The sequence below is a fragment of the Diabrotica virgifera genome, chromosome 1, assembly GCF_917563875.1.
Source record: "Diabrotica virgifera virgifera chromosome 1, PGI_DIABVI_V3a".
NCBI lineage: Eukaryota > Metazoa > Arthropoda > Insecta > Coleoptera > Chrysomelidae > Diabrotica > Diabrotica virgifera.
Window position 1 is genome coordinate 282884350 of NC_065443.1, and position 21032 is coordinate 282905381.

Below are 21032 nucleotides of genomic sequence, written 5' to 3' on the forward strand. Positions count from 1 at the left end.
AAGAAAATAAATGATCTAGTCTACCGCATCCAGTTTTCAGCGAGAAGTAAACCCAAGGTAGTTCACATTGAGAGATTAGCCCCATATCATGGAACTGATCCACCCTGTTGGCTTCAACCAGACCCTGATAGACCAGTTATTCGAGGCGAATAACTATAAAGGAGGGAGCAGTGTTATGACAGTTCCGTAGATTGTTCCTACATAGAAAGAGTCCCTCGACGTGAAAGAAGAAGTAGTCACGTACGAGAATGTTCTGGATGTCATGGAATAACCCAGAAATGTCTGGTGACGTCTAGAACGTCAGAAAACTATATAAACATTGTGTTTGACATTTGATAGTTCAGTTGTATTTTGAGATTTTGAGTATTTAAAGTTGTCAGTTTGTTCAAGTTGTTAACGTATTGTAATATTGTATTGGAGTTTAAATAAAGTATTGTAAAAAACTTGTAACAATATTTATTTATTTTGGGTAAACAAGCGGTGTTTTGCTTATATCTCGAAAGAGGGTTGTTTGTTAGCGCGAGCGAGGGTGTGTCTGCATCGTTCGCATACTGTGTAGAGACTGACTTTCGGACCACCAACTATTACGTCAACTGGTTTTGCGGTTTTGCGATCATGGGCAGAAAGGGCCATAAATTACTGCATCTGCCTTTCAAAAGATGAGAACATTTTTGTATTTTAAGAAATTGACATAAAGAGTGTGGCGATCTGACATCGTAATCCATTAGTGTTTCCTTGAAAAAACATTAATTTTATACAATCTGTTTAGGGATACATTTTGATTTCTCGACATCAACGGCCCTTGTTGGCATATGGTTTGTATATTACGTGTGAGTTTTAAATGACTAATGTTGTTTCGTTTTGAGAAAAGTTATTAACAATTAAGAAAATAAAATTAGCAAAAATAGTAATTAAAGCGTATCGCTATAAGAATAATATTACAACGTTCTTTTGTCTAGATAAAATATGAATATATATGTATAATCGGTTTATAACGTTCTACGCGTCTTCCGATTCCCAATCGCTATTGTTCTCTATCGTAACACCTGTCTTCGTGCAAGCCTCTTTCTCTAATTTCCCTATGAATACCTTCTATCCAGCTTTTCCTAGGTCTTCCTCTTTTCCACCGTCCTTCCGGTGCCCATCGTAGCACGTGTTTGGGTAATCTGTCGTCTTCCATACGTTGTACGTGGCCAAACCATCTCAGCTGCTTTGTTTTTATATCGTCAATTATTGTATGCTTTACATCCATTATTTCCCAATATTCTTGTATTTCTGATTTTATGTGTTCTTGATATACCAGAAGATCTTCTCCAGAAGTCCATTTCAGTTGTTCTGAACATATTTTCGGATTTTTCTTTAAGTGGCCAAACTTCGCTGCTATATGAAAACTATGTCAATTTTCGTCGTGTATTTCGATGTGTATTACGTCGGTCAAGAAGTCTAGAAAAACTAGTAAAACATTTATTTGCAAAAGTTATTCCTTATCCATGACACGGTCTTGGTGACACAACAATTTTTTTTTTCAACAAATGAGGCCTTTTCTTTGCAATTTTAGTCTTCAAACCAATACACCAATATAAAAGTCGCTGTTGACTGTTTCTCCATGTTTCATATAGTCAATGAACATAATTCCTTGCGGATCCCAAAAGGCAGAGGTCATAACCTTTTCCGAGGTTTGTTGCGTCTTTGGTCGCTTTAGACAGACGGCTTTCTCAGGATGCTGTCCACTCATATAACTGCGAATTTGATTCCGGAGTAAAGTGGTGGGGTTCAAGTTTCATCCATTGTGACATACCGAGCAAAAAACTCAGATTTATTCCGATTAAACATGCCCCAACAGCGCTGAGGTTCACCAATTCGTTGTTGTTTTTCCTCTGGTGTGAGAAAACGGGGCACCCATTTGGAAAATATCTTTGTCCTATCCAAATATTCATGTATAATACTCAAAATATTCGGGTACATATATTTTACGTACAAGGAAACATGTATCAAAATGATATTGAAATATGTTCTTAAAGTAAATAAGAACAGCTTATATATATAATATATCTCAACAGGCTACAATCTAATCAATCATCTAACATTTTTAATATCAATTTAAACATCTAACATTTTATCCTCTTCCGTGATAACTTGAAGAAAAATTTTGTAACATAACTTTTCACTCGTAAGTGCCTCGAGGAAGCTTGTAGTAATGCGTAGGAAGCTTTTTAAATTTTTTTTAAGTTTTTTTTATTTTTTTTTTGTGAAATTTACGGCTTTGGTAGGAACGGCCCATGGCTTGGAATTTCTCCACGGTTTTTCTCCATTTTCTACTGTCCGTGGCCGCAGTTCTCCAATTTGATATCCCGATTGTATCCAGGTCTTTTTCCTGGGTCGTTTTCTTCTCCTCTTTTTTCCCCTCTCAGCAGTGAGTCCTTTGCCCACCTTCCGTCAGCCATTCTCGCAAGATGACCTAACCAACTTAGTCTCTTTGTTCTGACCATCTGGCTTATTTCTGGTTTCCGGTACAGCTCTCTGATCTCTGCATTTGTTCGTCTCTTCCAAACGTCTTCATCGTTTTTTACCCCCCCTCCCCCCCGAATATCTTCCTTAGAACACTCCGCTCCCAGATGTTCAGCATATTTTCTTGATTTTTGTTCATGACCCATGTTTCGCTCCCGTAAAGAACTGTGGGCTGGATCACTGTTCGGTAGAGTCTTAATTTTGCCTCTCTGGAGATGTTTTTGGCTCTTAGTAGTTTGTGTAGGGCTCCGACTGTCTTTCTTCCTCTCGAAATTCTTTTTTCAATTTCTTGGCTTTCTTCCCCTTTACTTGTTAGCGTTACTCCTAGATACTCAAACTCCGTCACCTTGTTGAAGCAATACTCTTTATTCTCGTTGTTTGTGGTAGTTTTCAATTGTGTATCTTCATCTGAGGTCTGTCCCATTTCCATATACTTTGTTTTTTGCTCATTAATTCTCAGTCCATACTGCTTAGCCATTACTTCAAAGAGTTTGAAAATCCTCAGCAGTTCCCTTTCCGTTCTTGCCATTAGCACTACATCGTCCGCAAAGGTCAGAACCTGGTTTCTGTTGTCAAAGATCATACCTTTCGTTCGTATTCCACTCTCTCCCAATATTGCCTCCAACAAGAAATTGAAAAGTACAGTGGACAGCGGATCTCCCTGCTTTAATCCCCTTTTAACTTCAAATTTTCCTGATAGGCTTCCTTCTATCCTTACTCTATTGTCGGTCTTCACTAAGGTCATTTTTACGAGTCTGATCATCTTTTCCGGAATTCCAAGTACTCTTAGGGCCTGGTACAAACACCTTCTTATCACAGAATCGTAAGCTTGTTTGAAATCTATAAAGAGGAGGTTTAACTTTAACTGTTGCTCGTATGTACTGCTCTGAATCATTTTCAACACGAATATTTGATCTATGGTGGATCTGCCCTTTTTGAATCCTCCCTGGTATCCAAATAAGGTCAGCTTATCAAAATGAAAAAGAATATAAAATAATTTAAAAGAATATTAACAAAAACTAAAAGAATGGACAGAAGGATATGAATGAAATGTAAAAAGAGATACATAGCATTGAAGAAGAAAAGTGAGTCATTTTCGCAGATATTTAAAGGTTTATAAAAAAGAAAGTTCATACTTACAGTCCTTCCTCTCCTAAGCTGCCTGTATAATCCATATAAATGTCGACACTTTCGCATAAAGCCCTCTCCATTACTCTTCCGGCCCTATCTATGAAGTGTTGGAATTCCTCTGAAAGTATGATCATCTGCTTCTCCTCCTCGCTCAGTTCCCTAACTATAACACAATATTTGATTAAATCATAGTATAGACAGCATCATGCTGCAATCTTCGTTTAGATGGCAGTTTTGAAATTAAAATGTACTGGAACTAATTCAGTTACAATTTGAGAGGATAATATTAAAGGAGATCGTTTAAGACCGAACGATACATCGTCCCTTTAAAGGAAGGTTCAGAACCATTCGTATCTAAATAATAGTAAAATGGACGACTTGGTCAAATACTCAACTTAACACTGTAAGTCCCCAGAATTCCAAACTTTGAAATGTGCAAGGAGGAATTCAGGGATTAGCAAAGTACTGCAAAAAACAAGCAGGCATCAGCTCAGAGTCATAACAGGTTTCCCTGCAGGATATACGCCATACAATAATAGGACTGTTTCATGGACAAAAGCTTCTTACTCTTATCAGGAACCTGATCAACCATATTAATCAACCATATCTTGCATGACTTCGAGGCACTAAATCGCAGGCGACAAATACTTTTTGGACTCTGCCAAGTGACATCAAAAAATATGGTACTAATCCACTAGACCTGCACAAGCTGGTACAGAGTTGCAGAATTCTGGATTGCAAGCCAACTGGTTGCAGTATGACTGGTTTATAAGAGAAAGTTTACGAAAAATGGGCCAACCCAGAAAGAGATGGAATTACAATATTCCAATTAGTCCTGTCGCCAGGGGGGGTACAACGGCCTCGTTAATTCAGATGGACTTACTCAAGTTTTTTTTATGTATTTTGACCCGTAGAACACGAATTTTTTGGGTAACAGTTGATCCGGATGTCGATAAGATTGTTATAGACCAAGAACTTGAGGAATCAAATAACAGCGATTTTTGGCAAAACAAAACAATATTTTGTATTTTTTGGGCCATTTTAAGTAAAAAATATTTCTACAAGTTTTTTCGTAGGATGCACAGTTTTCGAGATAAACGCGGTTGAACTTTAAAAAAATCGAAAAATTGCAATTTTTGAACCCGAATAACTTTTGATTAAAAAATAAAATAGCAAGTCTGCTTACCGCATTTGAAAGTTTAAGTCAAATTATATCGGTTTTGATTATTTGCATTGGTAAAAATTTATTTTTTTATTGTTTAACAAAGCTATAAACACGTAGGGTTTCCCGTGCTTTTACATGCGTTTTAACGCATGTAACGTAGAAATAGTCTTGATTGCACTAGTACCTATTCTACCTACTCGTTCGATTTTAAATGAGAAATCATAGAAACATCACTCACGCACTAGTTGTTTGTAGCTTTGTTTAGCAATAACACAATAAATTTTTAGCAATGCAAATAATCAAAACCGACATAATTTGACTTGAACTTTCAAAGGCGCTAAGCAGAATTGCTATTTTATTTTTTAATCAAAAGTTATTCGGGTTTAAAAATTGCAGTTTTTCGATTTTTTGAAAGTTCAACCGCGTTTATCTCGAAAACTGTGCATCCTACTAAAAAACTTGTAGAAATATTTTTTGCTTAAAATGACCCAAAAAATACAAAATATTGTTTTGTTTTGCCAAAAATCGCTGTTATTTGATTCCTCAAGTTCTTGGTCTATAACAATCTTATCGACATCCGGATCAACTGTTACCCAAAAAATTCGTGTTCTACGGGTCAAAATACATAAAAAAAATTTGGGTAAGTCCATCTGAATTAACGAGGCCGTTGTACCCCCCCTGGCGACAGGACTAAATTGAGTGAAGCAATTTTGAAGAAAAACAATCAATATGGCTAAATAAAAATCAAGACAGGTCGTGATGTAAGTCGAAATTGAAAAGATGGGCGTGTTCAGAGAAGGATCAATTGTGGCGAAATACCCATGGCAGAGAACCTGAAACAGTCAATCATAAATTTCAAATCATTACTGCGTGGCACAACGAACCCGAAACAGTCAATCATATATTGCATTACTGCAAACACTTTTTGGAGACTGTCGAGTGACTCCAAAAGCCAATGGTACCAATCCTTTAGACCTGCACAAGCTGGTATAGGATTCCAGAATTCTGGAATGGAAGAAGTACAATAAGCCAACTGGCTGAAGTACGTCCAAAAAAGAACACCAATGTTATTTGGGTATGATGATTACTGATGTAATCCTACTTCTTGATATGTTTTTAAATACAAAAATGTTCTTAAACAACCTGAGATAATGCTAACGTTGTAGGTATCAACACAAACTAAATTTAACTTACTTTCTTTGACCTCCTCCTTCTTCTGTTCCTGTTCCAAAGCCGTAACCGCTGGCTGGACCTCCTTGACTTGGGGAAGACCGTGCGGTAGGATTCCGGGCGGTAGCTTGCTCCCACCATATCCTCCGAGATGTGGCGGTAAACTGCCCTCCTCATCCTCTCCTTCGTGGCCATCGTCATACGTCAAAACTGTGGTGAATAATGGGTACGCTCTTTCTAACATTCACATTCATGCGGGCAGATTCACTCATACATGCTACACGACACGTGGCTACTAATAGTGGTAGACAGCTGACGTATCACAGATGTTTAATCCGTCGGTTAGAGGTGGGATATACAAAGCATGGTTTGAAATAGTTAAAAAGGCAAATTAGCAAAGCTTTCTGGTTGTCATGGAGGAAGATAAAGGACCGGTATTTGTCAGCTGTCTACACTTATTACAACCTTTGTCCCAATTTTGCTCTTGGTGACGCTTTCTCATAAAGTTGTTATGAAATCGTCTTGAGATGATATGGATTGTATGGGCTAGCGAATAAAGATGTAGAGGCCATTCCACGAATATACGTCTGTTCCAGACCATCGCGACAACGAATATTTTAGTGTGCAACATAAGAAGTACGAAACTAAATTGCAAATTACATTCTTGTTTATTGGAATAATTTTTACAGCCATTTACTTTCGTACTTCTTATGTTGCACACTAAAATATTCGTTGTCGCGATGGTCTGGAACAGACGTATATTCGTGGAATGGCCCATAGTAGATACACAACCGGATAAAATGGCACATTTTGACAACTTTTTTCGGATAATAATTAATATACTGCCACTATGATGAAGATCGCATTAATAAGACAGTTTTATTATAAAGATATTTCACCACGCCTAGACCCAGATCATTTTTTGCTCTAAACTTTGGTACTAGGTGTCTAATATACATTACTTATTTAATATACTTTCAAAATTAGTTTAGAAGTTCTTGTTTTAGTATATAAAGACATTTTTGGATCCTAGGAGCCTTTTAGCGGTGAAAAAAAATTGATAAATATATTGATAGTTTTAAAGAAACTATAACCACAGATAAACGATACTAACAGAACAATAATTTGAGTATAGATCACAAAAACATTGATTAGTAAGAAAATCATCCATATCTTTGAGTAGGAGATTTATTATAGATCATAAAATTGATCTATGGAAAACTTTAATCTGTATTCACGTCAATATTTTTAGAATAAAAGTCAGTATTAGAGCAAAATTGGTACAATAACGGACTCTGCTCTCCCTTTCTTGAACTACAGTTTAGTTCTATGTATACTGAAACCGGATATCATAAATGTTATACGAAGCTGTTAAAAATGGAGAACAGATCATAACATGGACAATCATCAAACAAACAACATCCATCATCATTAAAAATGTTAAGGCAATCAGGAACTTATATATGGCAGGTAAAATATTCAGCAATGTCAATTCTACGATATAGTATATACATTTCATCAATACCAGATCGCAGATTTTCCATGGCAGTTGATTTGTTTTTAAAATAGATATATTTTTAATCGAGAGTTTGATTTCTAGACAAGCATAAACAGACTTTTTCGGTACAGTATAGCATGCGATAGGTATAGGGTTAGTGGAAACGGTGCTCTTTGTCTACATGCTCTAATAACATGGTGTCATTTTAATCAGCAAAAAATATGTGGGAACTGTGTGTGCAGATATTCCCATCAAATTAATACAACTGCAAAAAAGTTAAGATCAGCATCATCTGTAGAGAGTGTTCCAACTCTCCAGCAACAGAGTAAATAACTCCAAAATGGAGGGAGGTGGAAAACGTTTGGAAGATATATCGAGTGGTGAATCGTCAAACAAGCCATAGGAAACTCAATGAGAAATTCAAAACTGTAGATAGAATTCCTGCTTTCCTAATTATTTTAAATGAACAGTAATGAGATACTATTTGTAAAGGACTGAAATCTGTTTTAAAAACAAATGTTAAAATTGTTCTACACATTCCAAACAATTAAACACACTCCAAAATTTTGCAAAAATGTTTGCCAGATTATTGTTCTACAAGTTAGGCCACACATAGTGCAGAATGTGTATAGTGGGTTGCGTTCGGCTACAATGAATAGATACGGTCGGAAAAATGGAAGAATAGGGCTTTTCATCGATTGTCATTTGTTTCGAGCTTCTGTCATGTGTCACATAATATTAATATATCTACGTCATACGTCTCTGGTTTGCACCATGTTATATACCAATAACGTATGACGTAGATATATTAATATTATGTGACACATGACAGAAGCTCGAAACAAGTGACTGTGAATGAAAAGCCCTATACCCATGAACGATCATATCAATCACATACTATTCAGATTATTAATAATATATCTCTCTCGTTTGTTATTTATGGAAAAAAAACAGCAAATACAAAATATGTGATTGATGTGATGGTTCATGAGTATAGGGCTTTTCATCGACTGTCATTTGTTTCGAGCTTCTGTCATGTGTCACATAATATTAATATATCTACGCCATACGTCTTTGGTTTCTATCATTGGTATATATCAATAACGTATGACGTAAATATATTAATATTATGTGACACATGACAGAAGCTCGAAACAAATGACTGTGAATGAAAAGCCCTATTCTTTCATTTTTCCGACTGTATTAATATTTGAATTGTCGATATTTTTATTTTATGAAATATTGTATAATTTATTAGCCAAACCGTGTGGCGTTATTTTTGCAAACTCTTCATTAATTCGTATTTTTATTGCTTCAATATCTGTAAACTTTTGGGTAGAATAAATTTTGGGATTTTTAGTTGCTCCATCTTTTTACTTTGCCTATCCGTTCCGGGGTATGGCGATCAACATGGCTATCCTAACTTTGCCTCTTTTTGGAATAGTTCGGTTGTAGACGTATTAAACCACTTTCTCAGAAAGGCAAGCTATTCTTCTTCTCCCTGCTTCTCTCTTTCCAAACACCTTGCTCTGAAGAATCAGTTACAACAAGCCATATCTCTGCTCATTTCTTATAATATAGCCAACGTATTCTAGTTTGCGCTCTTTGTTGATAGATGCTCCTACATAAAATATTCCTATGGAGCTAGATCTCCCGATCTCTGAGACAGTAACCAACCGATATCTGTAACAGTAATAATCAAACACTTATTAAAACTGTTTTAAAAAAATGCCATAACCTCCGGGCTATTGTTTGCACCCATCCACTTTAAACCAAATTTCTTCTTCCCCTGGAGTTAGTTCTACAAGTATCTGTAAAATCTCTTCTTGTAGGAATTCCAAAAACTTTTCTGAATTTAAATTTTCCTCGCAGAAAAATGGTCCAATAATCTTCTTCTTATGGTGCTTTCTCCTTTAGTGGAGGTTAGCGACTACACTGGCAAATCTGTCTCTGTCCAATGCGGCTCTAAACAAAGATGTTGAATCAAGGCCGGTCCAGTCTCTGATATTTCTAAGCCATGAAATCTGGCGCCTACCGGGACCCCGTTTTCCTTCAATCTTACCCTGGATGATCAGTTGCGCGAGGCGGTATTTTTCGTTTCTCATTATGTGTCCCAGGTAGCTAACTTTTCTGACTTTGATGATTTTCAGCAGTTCCCTATCTGTACCTATTCTCCTCAGAACATCTTCGTTGGTGGTGTGGGTTGTCCAAGGTATTTTCAAGATTCTTCTATAAAGCCAGAGTTCAAAGGCTTCTAACTTGTTCATCAGTGTTGTGTTGAGAGTCCAGGCCTCCGTTCCATACAAAAGTATTGACCACACATAGCAATGCAGAAAATGACATCTAAGGCTGATATTAATGCTACTGTTACAAAATAAGCTTTTCATTTTGATAAACAATTGTCGGGCTACCTCTATTCTCGCTCTTCTTGTTTATAATAAGTTGATTGTTGAACCAGCAACCAAGATAATCTGTAATCTGTAGACTTTGGTCCGAACCAGTCATTAATACCGTGTCATCTGCATAGCGGATGTTATTTACTGTTTGACCGTTTATGCTGATTAATTCTGAAGAGTGCGATAAAGCGTTCACAAATATTACCTCAGAGTAGACGCTAAACAGTATGGGTGATAGCACAAAACCCTTCTAACACCTCGTTGTATTTCAATTGACTTGACGTGTTACCATTGGTCTTTATGATTGCTGTCTGATTCCAATAAATAGCCTCTATAATTTTAGAATCTCTTTTGTCGACTCCGATGTCGTTTAATCTTTCTATCAAGGTCTTGTGCTGCAACCTATTGAACGCTTTTTCAAAATCTATAAAACAGACAAAAAGGTCTGCTTGCTGATCTTTGCATCTTTGTGCTAGAGTTTGAAGACAGAATATTGCTTCTCGCGTCCCCATACCTTTTCTGAAGCCAAATTGTTCTTGACCGATGACCTCGTCACATCTTTTATATATTCTGTTCGATTCGCAAGAAAAGCTTCAGAATGTTATTTAATAGACTTATAAGGCGGAAGTCTTTTTAGGCAGTTGTATGAAGACGGATTCAAGTCATATTTTAGGGATCGCCCCTGTATTGTAAACACTATTAAATAGTCCAAGAAAAAGTTTAAGTTTTCCTCGTTGATTAACTTCAGTAGCTCAGCTGGTATTTCATCTTTTCCTTTTGTTGTTTTTTAGTTGACGTAGAGCATATTCCAGTTCGGACTTCAGTATTGGAGGACCTTCGTCGTTTTCTTTATTTAATGTAGGAGGTTCTCTGATGTCATAGAAGAGTTCCTTTATATAGTCTTCCCACATGTTTATTTGTTCTTCAGGGCTTGAAATCAGTTTGCCTTCTGCGTTGATTAGATTATTTGGTCCTTGTGAGTATGTCGTGCCTGTGAATTCCTTGAGTTTCTTATGAAGATGGAAGTCATCATGTTTTTTATATAAGTTTTCGATCTCTTCACATTGTTCTGTTATCCATTTTTCTTTTGCAACTTTTATTTTTTGTTTAATGGTTCTATTTATTGCTTTGTACATTGATTTGTGCTGTTTGCATTTTCTTCTTTCATCCATTAAATCCATTATTTCCTCTGTCATCCATCTTTGCTTCCGTGGTCGTTGTTCTGTGATCATTTCAGTTGTCGTTGCAAGGGCGTGTCTGATTTCCTCCCAGTTCTGTTCTATATCTTGTGCTCTGTCTTCTTTGTTGGTAATTTCTTTAAGTTTGTTGTTCAGCTGCTATTCTGTTTCTTTTTTGGTTTTTTCATCTTTGAGTTGTTCGGATATGCGTCTAATAGTTTTCTTTTAGCACTACTGGATATGATCCACTACTGGATATGATCGAAACCAATGTCAGCACTAGGGAAAGTTTTTACGCTTTTGAAAGAGTTTCGGTACCTTTTATTGACAAGAAAGTCAATTTGGTTGCGGAAGATGTTATGTTCTCTATCCTGTGGTGACTTCCAGGTATATAACCTTCTTGGTGGTAGTTTAAACCAGGTGTTAGTAATTACATATTCATGTTGCCGACAGAATTCTATCAATCTGTCGCATCTGTCATTGCTCTTACCTGGTCCCCATTTGCCAGCCACTTTTGGCACTGGTTCATCCCCAACTTTAGCGTTAAAGTCTCCCGTTATAATGGTTATTTCAGTTTTTCGAATTAGTTTAATGATGGTTTCCAATTCTGTGTACCAGCGTTCAATTTCAGAATTTGATTTATCAGCAGTTGGTGCGCAAGTCTGGATTATATTTATATTCATGGGCTTTCCCTGTAGTTGTATCAGTATTATGCGGTCAGAATGGGGGACCAAATTTATTACTTTTTCAGCGCGTTTCCTAGTCAATAATATAATAATATTCCTTGCCAGACATTTATTTTTCGACGATATTGGGTATATTTTTCAAAAATATCCTTGGGCTTTCTTGTCGACCAAATCCTATAATTTTGAACATTTGGTTCATTATTTAATGTAAATGTACATGCATTCATCGCTAAACGAAATGTTTTTTAAAATTGCCTGTCTGTCTTAGCCTTCTCTAAAATTTCATAAAAAAATTCCGATCGTCTCTCAGCATCTTTCTCTTAGTTCTTGATAACATTGAAATTTATACGAATAGAATTTATTTCTTTTCAAAATGTTGTAAGGTTGTGGAATTATAAATGTCAAACTGGTCTGCAATCGTTCGAGAACTTATTCTAGGATTTTCAACAACTGTACTATAATTTTTTCCTTTTTGTAGAGTGACTATTTATTTGTAGCAGAAATTCCTGTTACATATTATCTTTAATCTACGTCGCATTTTGTAAAGTTGTAAAATTAAAATTAGTTGTAGTTCTCGAAGATTTGGAACTGTAGACTAATAAGTAAACTTTGATGAGGAAACCTAGAAGCAGAGAGTCAGAGAGTCGAAAATACCAACAGTTTTCAAATACTTATCTAAAATTGTACTTCCAATATGGCTAACTACTAGTTTTACAAACCAATAGGACAAACTTCATTTGTCAATGATGTCAGCGCATATCACATGATCTGCCATCACATGGTATGTCATCCGCCATGACAGAGATTGTGTCTTATTGACTTGTGTTATTTTAGCGACACTAGCTGTGATTTTTGAACCTCTGTATTACACTATAATCAACAAAATCGTAGGTTTTATATTCCTGAATGTATTATAAAACAATTTTTGAAACTTACTTAATTTTAGAACCAAAATTCCAATCCAGAGATTCAAAAACTACTTTTATATTTTTTAGTCCCTTCATTTTTTGCATGCCCAAAATGACACCATCTTAATCTACATTGTTCACGAACGAAATAAACGCTAATCTTCGTTTCCAAACATCGCGTTATATCTTGCAATACGAACACAACAAATACAATCATGCAGATGATAAATGGGAAAACTACTCTACATCTAGTGGTGTTTAGTTGGTTAGGTACCACAACAAAGTGCCGGTTTACTCGAACGGTGTGAAATTAAATTTTTTAACAACTCGAAAACTGATAGTTTTTAAGTGATGAATTTTTTTTGTAGTTTGGATCGTACATGTCTATTTGTTTTGTTAAATTTTTCGGATTTATAGTTAGGAGTCTGACAAAAATTAAGTGTTAACACTTAGTGTTAACAAAGTCAAAATTAAGTGTTAACAAAGTCATAATAAGAACGTATTGAGCACATCCTATTGGCTGCGCCAATTCTACATTGGTTTTGATAATTAGTAGTTTTCAGATTGATAAATTAAGTTCTGAAAATATTATAGATTTTACGACAAAGATCTTTGATGAAGAAAATACAAAAAAAAAACGTGAAGAATAAGGGAAAGTATATGTACACGGTGTTTTATTAAGAATTGTCCATATAGTAACTGGAGAAACCTTAGCACAAAATACGAAGATTTGACCTAAAACCCTTAAATAAAACTTAACTCCTTACTGAATTCCAGGGGGTTTTATTTAATAATTTAAAAACTATTTATATCCAGTACTTTAATGTCATTTAACATATCCTTGTCATACTTGGCAGGAAATGTAAGTACTGTAAACCCTACTAAATTATGTTAAATAAACGTTTCTGGTTACTACCAGAGGCGTAAAGTGCATGGCTGACCCTTACCAAATTCTACGCCACTGGTGGAATTGCTATGTTAGTGCAATTTTTCGATTCTCCGATACTTTCTATGTAAATGATATACTCTCCATTCGTAGCGATAAAGTCATTATTTTTCGAGATTTTTGAAGTTACAAATGAAGTGACACATCTATTTTGTGTTGGTGTTTTTAGATCAGAAGAATGTATTTTATTACGCAAATGTTTTTAATCGCTAATAACAAAAAATATAATGATATTTATTAAAAATTTTTAAAACGAATAGATGCATTCAACATTTAAAAACAAATTGTGGTCCTAAAAACAACTATTTGTTTATAATCTAAATTAAAGAACAATTTTAGTAACACGACAATATCAAAAAACACATTTTTTTTTGTCTAATCGACAGTTTGAATGTATTTTTTGATATTTTCGTGTTATTAAAATTGTTCTTTTATTTAGAGTGTAACAAAGCGGTTCTTTTTAGGACCCCAATTTGTTTTTAAATGTTGAATGCATCTATTCGTTTTAAGAAATTTCGATAAATAACATTATGTTTTTTGATACTAGCGATTAAAAATTCGTTTGCGTAAAAATGCAGTCTTATGACATCGACATAATTAATGCCTACATTAGTCAAAATAGCTGCATCGCTTCATTTTTAACTTGAAATATCTCGAAAACTACTGACTTTATCGTTACGAGTGAAGAGTGCATTATTTACATAGAAAGTATGGAAGAATCGAAAAATGGCACATACAAAATAGCAATCCGCCAGTGGCGTAGAGTTTGGGAAGGGTCAACCATTCACTTTCCACCCTTGTATGCCACTAGTACTAGCCAGAAACGTTTATTTAATATAATTAAGTAGGGTATATAGTATCTTCCTGTCAAGTATGATAAGGATATGTCAAATGGTTTTGAAGTACTGGGTACAAATAGTTTTTAAATTTTTAAATAAAACACCCTGTAACTCAGTAAGAAACCACATTTTATTTTAAGTGTTTAAGGTTAAATTTTCGTATTTTGTGCTAAGGTTTGTCCAGTTACCAAATGGACAGTTATTAATGGAACACCCTGTATATATAGGATCGATATAATCGGAAAATATTCTGACAGATGCGGATACAAATATTCAGGTGCCTTAACGGTCAAATTGGCATAAAGATAGAAACTATCAAAAGCACATTTTATTGACTACATATTTTTTTCTTAATAAAACACTGAGTCAGCTATTTTATAGTTTTCGAGTTTGTTAAAAGATAAAAAACCAAACCGTTCGTCCGGCACGTATAGAACCGTAGAAAAAAAGAAAAATATTGCTCGAAGCTTAACCTACCTGTAAACTCATCCTCCCATTCTAAACCAGGGTTAAGATTGTATTCGTCTTGACAAAAAAGAAGAATTTTAATTAGGATCAAAAATGATCAAAATCAATTCTACATTTTCCACAAAAAAAATTTGACGAAAGTGTAGAATTCAAGTGGAACGTTCCGGTTTTTATAATTTTCTTTACACGAGGTGATTGAGTTTCTAAACAGTACTGTACAAAAGCTAGTGCGTCTATTAACAAATCATATGTTCAATTTTTTCCAATCTCCAAAAGAAAAATCGAAAACGAAAAAAAAATACGGCGAAAAACAGGTTTTAAAGGAGTTTTTCAAAAATATACGTGGTAACACTTTTTACAAAGGGAAATAACATCACTTCAGTAAAAAAAACAATTTGGACCACCCCCATACCTAAAGGATCTAAACATTTGTCTTGGAGTAACTCCCAATGAAAACACCAACCAAAAGACATAAAAAAGAGAAACCCGAAGACAAATAATATGTATTAGGCTCCGTTCATTTTCCGTTTATTGGATTGAAGTTGTCTGTGTGTAGTTTAAGTTTCATTTCAGCTAATATATTTTTGTTTCGACAATTATTTTTTTCTTTAATTTTTGACCCTCTTGGGGTGATGGAGATTTCCTCGTAGATGGCCCCATAAACACTCAAAAAATGATTATATAAAAAATGTCATCTCAAATTAAAAAATTCCCTAGGACATAAAAAATCCATAGCAACTCCCATTCATATCCGTCACTAAAGTGTTTGTGTACATTTTAATATAAGTCAAGATGGTAAGATGTTCCTGAAGTAATTTCCACTGCATCGAGAGCTCTAATATTAGCACAGCGACATGGAAACTGAAAATCGATAATCTGCATCAGATTGTGACCTTTAATACACATCAGGTTAGGAGTCTGACAAAAATTAAGTGTTAGCGCGATTAAACGCCATAAGAATAACGTATTGAGCACATCCTATTGACTGCGCCAATTCTACATTGTTTAGGCAATACATAGTTATTTTTAAAACACTGGAAATTCGATATTTACAATCCAGAAAAACCTAAATTGAACGATTGTAATTTTAAAATATCGTAATAATAGCAAGTTGAATTTGTAGACATAGTATTCGAACGCATCAATTTGGAAATCCAGGCTCAAAAGCGATCAGAATGAGGTGGAACCTGAAACCTGAGGATGATGATGCTTAAACTGATGCACCAAAAAAGTCAACGAAACAATCCAAATAATAGCAAAAAAAATACTTAGTGGGCTGAGGGAATAAATACATAATCAGTGATGGATTCAACCGTTACCTTAATGGAAGTTCATTTTATCTAAGAATAAAATAGAGTTTTTGAAACTTTTGTTTTCTGCTGTTTTTGAAACTCTCGTTTTCTGGCGTTTTTGAAACTTTTGTTTTCTACACTTCCAGGAAAGATAGGTGTCTCAGGATTGAGCATGGTGTATGAGGATCTAGATTACTTATTCAAACTGTGGTTCTCTGACAAAAGGCACATTCACTTGGAGGTTTTTATCAAACGCCAACCAAATCGTCCAGAAACCGCTACATAGTGTGCAGTTTCACAAAACGGTGAGCTAGGTCATATTTCATTGAGGATTATGATGTTACACATCTTACTGTTACCCAGAAACGCTATAGGAACATGGTGATCGGACTATTTATTTAGAGTTTAAGGTTTTGTCGTGCAAGGAACATTCTGATAAATAGACAGTTGTTCTAATAAGACCAGCCACACCTCTCGACAGTCCTTGGCTAAGCTGCAAGAAACCTTTAAGCCCGAATCACTTCACCTACCTATCACATTTCCTCGATCTGACACGGATGATTACATCTGAAAACTGTTAAAAGAGATCATTTTCAGTTATACTTCTTCTTCTTTAGGTGCCGTGTCGGTATTCAGACGTTGGCCGTCACCACATCTATCATTTCCTAAAACCTTTATCGGCTGCTGCGCCAAATAATTCTTCTACTGTGGAACCACACCATTGCCTAATACTAGGCAACCATGAAAGTTTCGACCATAGCACCACATATCGAATGCTTCTAATTTGTTTAGCATGTTTGGTTTTTAATGTCAATGTCTCACAACAATATCATAGGATAGACCACACAATATAAGAGCTGTCCAAATTACGTCAGAAGATCGTGTCATTTTTAAGGAGGGACTCTGAAGCAATCTATGTTCCAGAATATGTTTCAAAATTTACGGTACCGTTATAAACACTGTATATAGCACAATTGAACACATTCTGAACATTAGCATTATCATCTTCTTCTTAACGTGCCCTATCAAGTCCCCTTGACGTTGGCGATTAACATGGCGAAACTGTCTCTGTCTCGAGCTATTTTAAATAGTTGTTCTGCTTTCTTTATTCTTGTCCACTCTCGGATATTCTTCAACCAAGAGGCCTGCTTTCTACCAATTCCTTTGCGTCCTTCGATTTTACCCATCATAAGTTGAAGAATATTATACCGGTCACCCCTTACTACGTGTCCAAAATAGGCCATCTTTCTATATTTGATGTTATCAAGCAGCTCGCGAGTAGCATTTGCTCTCTTAAGGACTGCCACATTTGTCATCATAGCCGTCCATGGTATTTTCAGTGTACGTCTGTGCAGCCACATTTCAAAGGCCTCCAAACGATTAATGGTGTATATTTTTAATGTCCATGCTTCGACACCATACAAGAGGACTGACCAAATGTAACATTTAATCATGCGCTTTCGAAGTTGAAGTTGCAAGTTATCATTACAGAAGAATGACCTCATTTTTAAAAATGTCGTGCGGTCTATCTCGTTTCTACATTTTATCTCTTTATCTGGATCTAGTTGTTCGGTAATATGGCAACCAAGATATTTAAAACTGGGTACTCTTTGAATTATATGACCATCAACATATAACCGTGAATCTTGATGGGCCAAACGGCTAAATACCATGTATTTTGTTTTTGAACAGTTTATGTTTAGGCCAAACTCTCTTCCCACTGTGTCAATGGCATTTAAAAGGTGTTGTAATCCTTTCATATCATCACTTAAAATAAAACTGTATAGTCTGCATATCTGATTGTATTTATCAGAATTCATTAACTTTCATACCCCATTCCAAATTATGCAGCGCTTCCTTAAATATTCTATCTGGATATAAATTGAATAACAGTGGGGACAGTATACAACCCTGTCTGACACCTCTTTGTATTTTGCATATTTCTGTTGATTTTCAATTTATGCAAGCTGTCGCTGTTTGACGCCAGTATAATTTTTCTATGATTCGTACATCTTGACTATCAACTCCTTTATCCTTTAATATTTTAATTAATTTGTGATGTTGTACTCGATCGAAGGCCTTCTCATAGTCAATAAATACAGCAAAGACGTCTTTCCTTTGATCTCGACATTTCTGCAATAATACCCGTAATAATAATAGTGCAAAGAGTGCGTCCCGGGTTCCCAGTCCATTTCTGAAACCAAATTGTGTTTCATCCTGGTCTTCTTCACATTTATCTCTGACTCTACTGTGGATGATACGTAGAAAGATTTTCAAAGTGTGGCTCACAAGGCTTATCATTCTATAATCGCTACAGTTATCACCAGTCGAATAAACATCATTGAAAAGTTTGACTAGTATTCCAATGTCTTCCTCATTTATAAGCTTTAACATTTCTGTTGCCGTTGTCAGGACCAACGGCTTTCTTGTTTTTTGCCAATTTTATAGCATGTACTATTTCTGATTTTAGTATTTCTGGTCCGTCACCTTCATCTAAAGTTTCCAGTTCTTCGGGTCTATCCCGAAGAGCATTATCATCCCGATAACTAAATACTTTTCAGTACTATACATTGCGATGCATACTGTATACTCATTCGCCCAGGAAGTGACAACAAATATTTATGCCAAATTTGGTATCTCTTCGCTTACGTCATTCATATTTGTCTATCGCAGCTATTTATACATTCCGTATGAACTCATTAGCATATTTTATAAATCACTATATATCTTTGTATACAACCTTGTGAAACTCTTTTTTATGATTTACTAATTTATATTGACGATTTACACAATACAACGTTTAGTTGACTGAATAATGTTAAAAATAAGTTCTGTCTTTCAGATATTTCTAATGTTTTTTTAAATATATTAGGCCAGGATCCCGCGTACAAAAACAGTTTATTTAATAGCAAGCTGAAAATTTGTTAATAGCTTAACGGCGTCTAGCCGGACAAACTTTGATAAAGGGGAACACTGGAACAGGGGAAGTTTTAATTGTGGAACAGGTTACAGGTTTCGAATGCCAGATTATGAAAACGTCATAAGTATTTTGTCGGACAGAACTTCCAACTTCCAATTGATTTGTTACCCTTTTATTAAACTCTCATGCAAAAATCAGACTGCTATTTATCACCAACATAATTCCTGTCATTTGAAATATTCTACGTGTCGGACTTATTAAAACGTCCAATATATTTGTCGGCCAAAAATGTTTTCATATATTATATAAAGTTTGCTATTTAATAAACTATAAACTTAAAAACAATCTGCTAGTTTTCACAATCATAAACTTGTCAGAATGACAAGTTCCACAATTAAGATCACGTTCCAAAATTAAAACTTCTCCTGTTCCAGTGTTCCCATACATCAAAGTTTGTCTGACTAGACACCGTTAAGCTATTAACAAATTTTCAGCTTGCTATTAATCAACTTTTTTTGGTACGAGGGATCCATGACTATACAGAGCGTCCATAAAGTAACGCATAAATTAATTATTTCGTAAAGCGGTGACTTTAAGGAAAAATGCCGAAACAGGTCGATTTTTATTTTTAATTTCCCATTTTTTTGGCATATACATCATACTAGTGACGTCATCCATCTTGGCGTGATGACGTAATCGATGATTTTTTTAATAGGGGTCATGTGATAGCTCATTTGAAAGGGTATTCAATTATCTATTCACTAATATAAACATTAACATAATTTTTTATACAGGGTGTTCAAATTTTTTTTAATTCGATTAATTGAGACAAAAAAAGAATGTCTGTAATTTATTTAATTCAAAATACGTTTTACTGTTGTCAAAAAAACAGAAAAAACATGTTTATTTGACAAATAGATATTAAATTTTTTCGCTTAAATTCAATCAAAGCTGCCACCCACTTGTCTCTTGTCAATTTGAACATTTCGTTTAAGCGAAAATCAATGTTTAATTTTTAAATAAAACATTTTTATGTTTCTAACAGCAGTAAAATGTATTTAGAATTAAACAAATTACATACATTTATCTTTTTGTATCAATAAATTTAATTAAAAAATAATAATTTTTTGGACACCCTGTATAAATAAATATGTTAATGTTTATACCAGTGAATAGAGAATTAAATACCCTTTCAAATGAGCTATCACATGACCCCTATTCTTATTTAAAAAAATCATCGATTACGTCACTAGTATAATATATATGTCAAAAAATTGCAATTTAAAAATAAAAATCGACTTGTTTCGGGATTTTTCCTTAAAGACTCCGGTTTTCAAAATAATGAATTTATGCGTTATTTTATTCACGGACTGTATATTAGGGAGCATCCATCCCCCCTCCGTCGTAATTCGTCGTTTAGAGACGACTCCCCCCCATGTCGACGTCGTCGTTGCAACTCACGACCACCCTTTCATTAATTAAAAAAAAAAAATCAATATTATTTCTGTTTTTTTTTAATCAAATATGAGGGGGTAGGCGTAAAATCTTGGTCCAATACTATTTAAATGCATTAATTTTTTTCGAATCCTGAGAAAACTAATAAATATATTTGCAAAATTTAAACGCAGAATAAAAGATTACATTATTACCGAAGGTTGAAAGTCCCTTAGAATAAACAAAAGGTTTCTTTTGCATGAAATATTTGAAATGAAAAATCAGACAAAATTTTCTCTTTTTTTTTTCACCCCTGTAACTTATTAAAATAAACATTATAGATGTTTTCAAGAACTTTTGGCCCTCGGCAATAATGCAGTCTTTCAATCTGCGTTTAAATTTTTCAAAAATCTTTATTAGTTTTCTTGGTATTCAAAAAAAAAAGAATGCATTTAAATAGCATTGGACCAAGATTTTGCGGGGTATGCTTTCT

At 34.8% G+C, this 21032-nt stretch overlaps 1 protein-coding gene across 27 annotated transcripts in view; it reads right to left on the reverse strand.

Moving 5' to 3' along the window:
* Positions 1-21032, reverse strand: part of LOC114328343 (cytoplasmic dynein 1 intermediate chain) — an 86996-nt gene that overhangs the window by 27505 nt on the left and 38459 nt on the right. For 9 of the 27 annotated variants that reach the window (XM_050650946.1, XM_050650928.1, XM_050650917.1 and 6 more), the window contains 3 exons: positions 14903-14950; positions 5999-6184; positions 3649-3802 (listed from right to left, as the gene is read on the reverse strand). In XM_050650946.1, the coding sequence (XP_050506903.1) occupies positions 3649-3802; positions 5999-6184; positions 14903-14950 (388 nt within the window). The remainder of the gene's footprint in view (positions 1-3648; positions 3803-5998; positions 6185-14902; positions 14951-21032) is intronic. The other 18 variants (XM_050650963.1, XM_050650953.1, XM_050650941.1 and 15 more) reach the window with 3 other exon arrangements.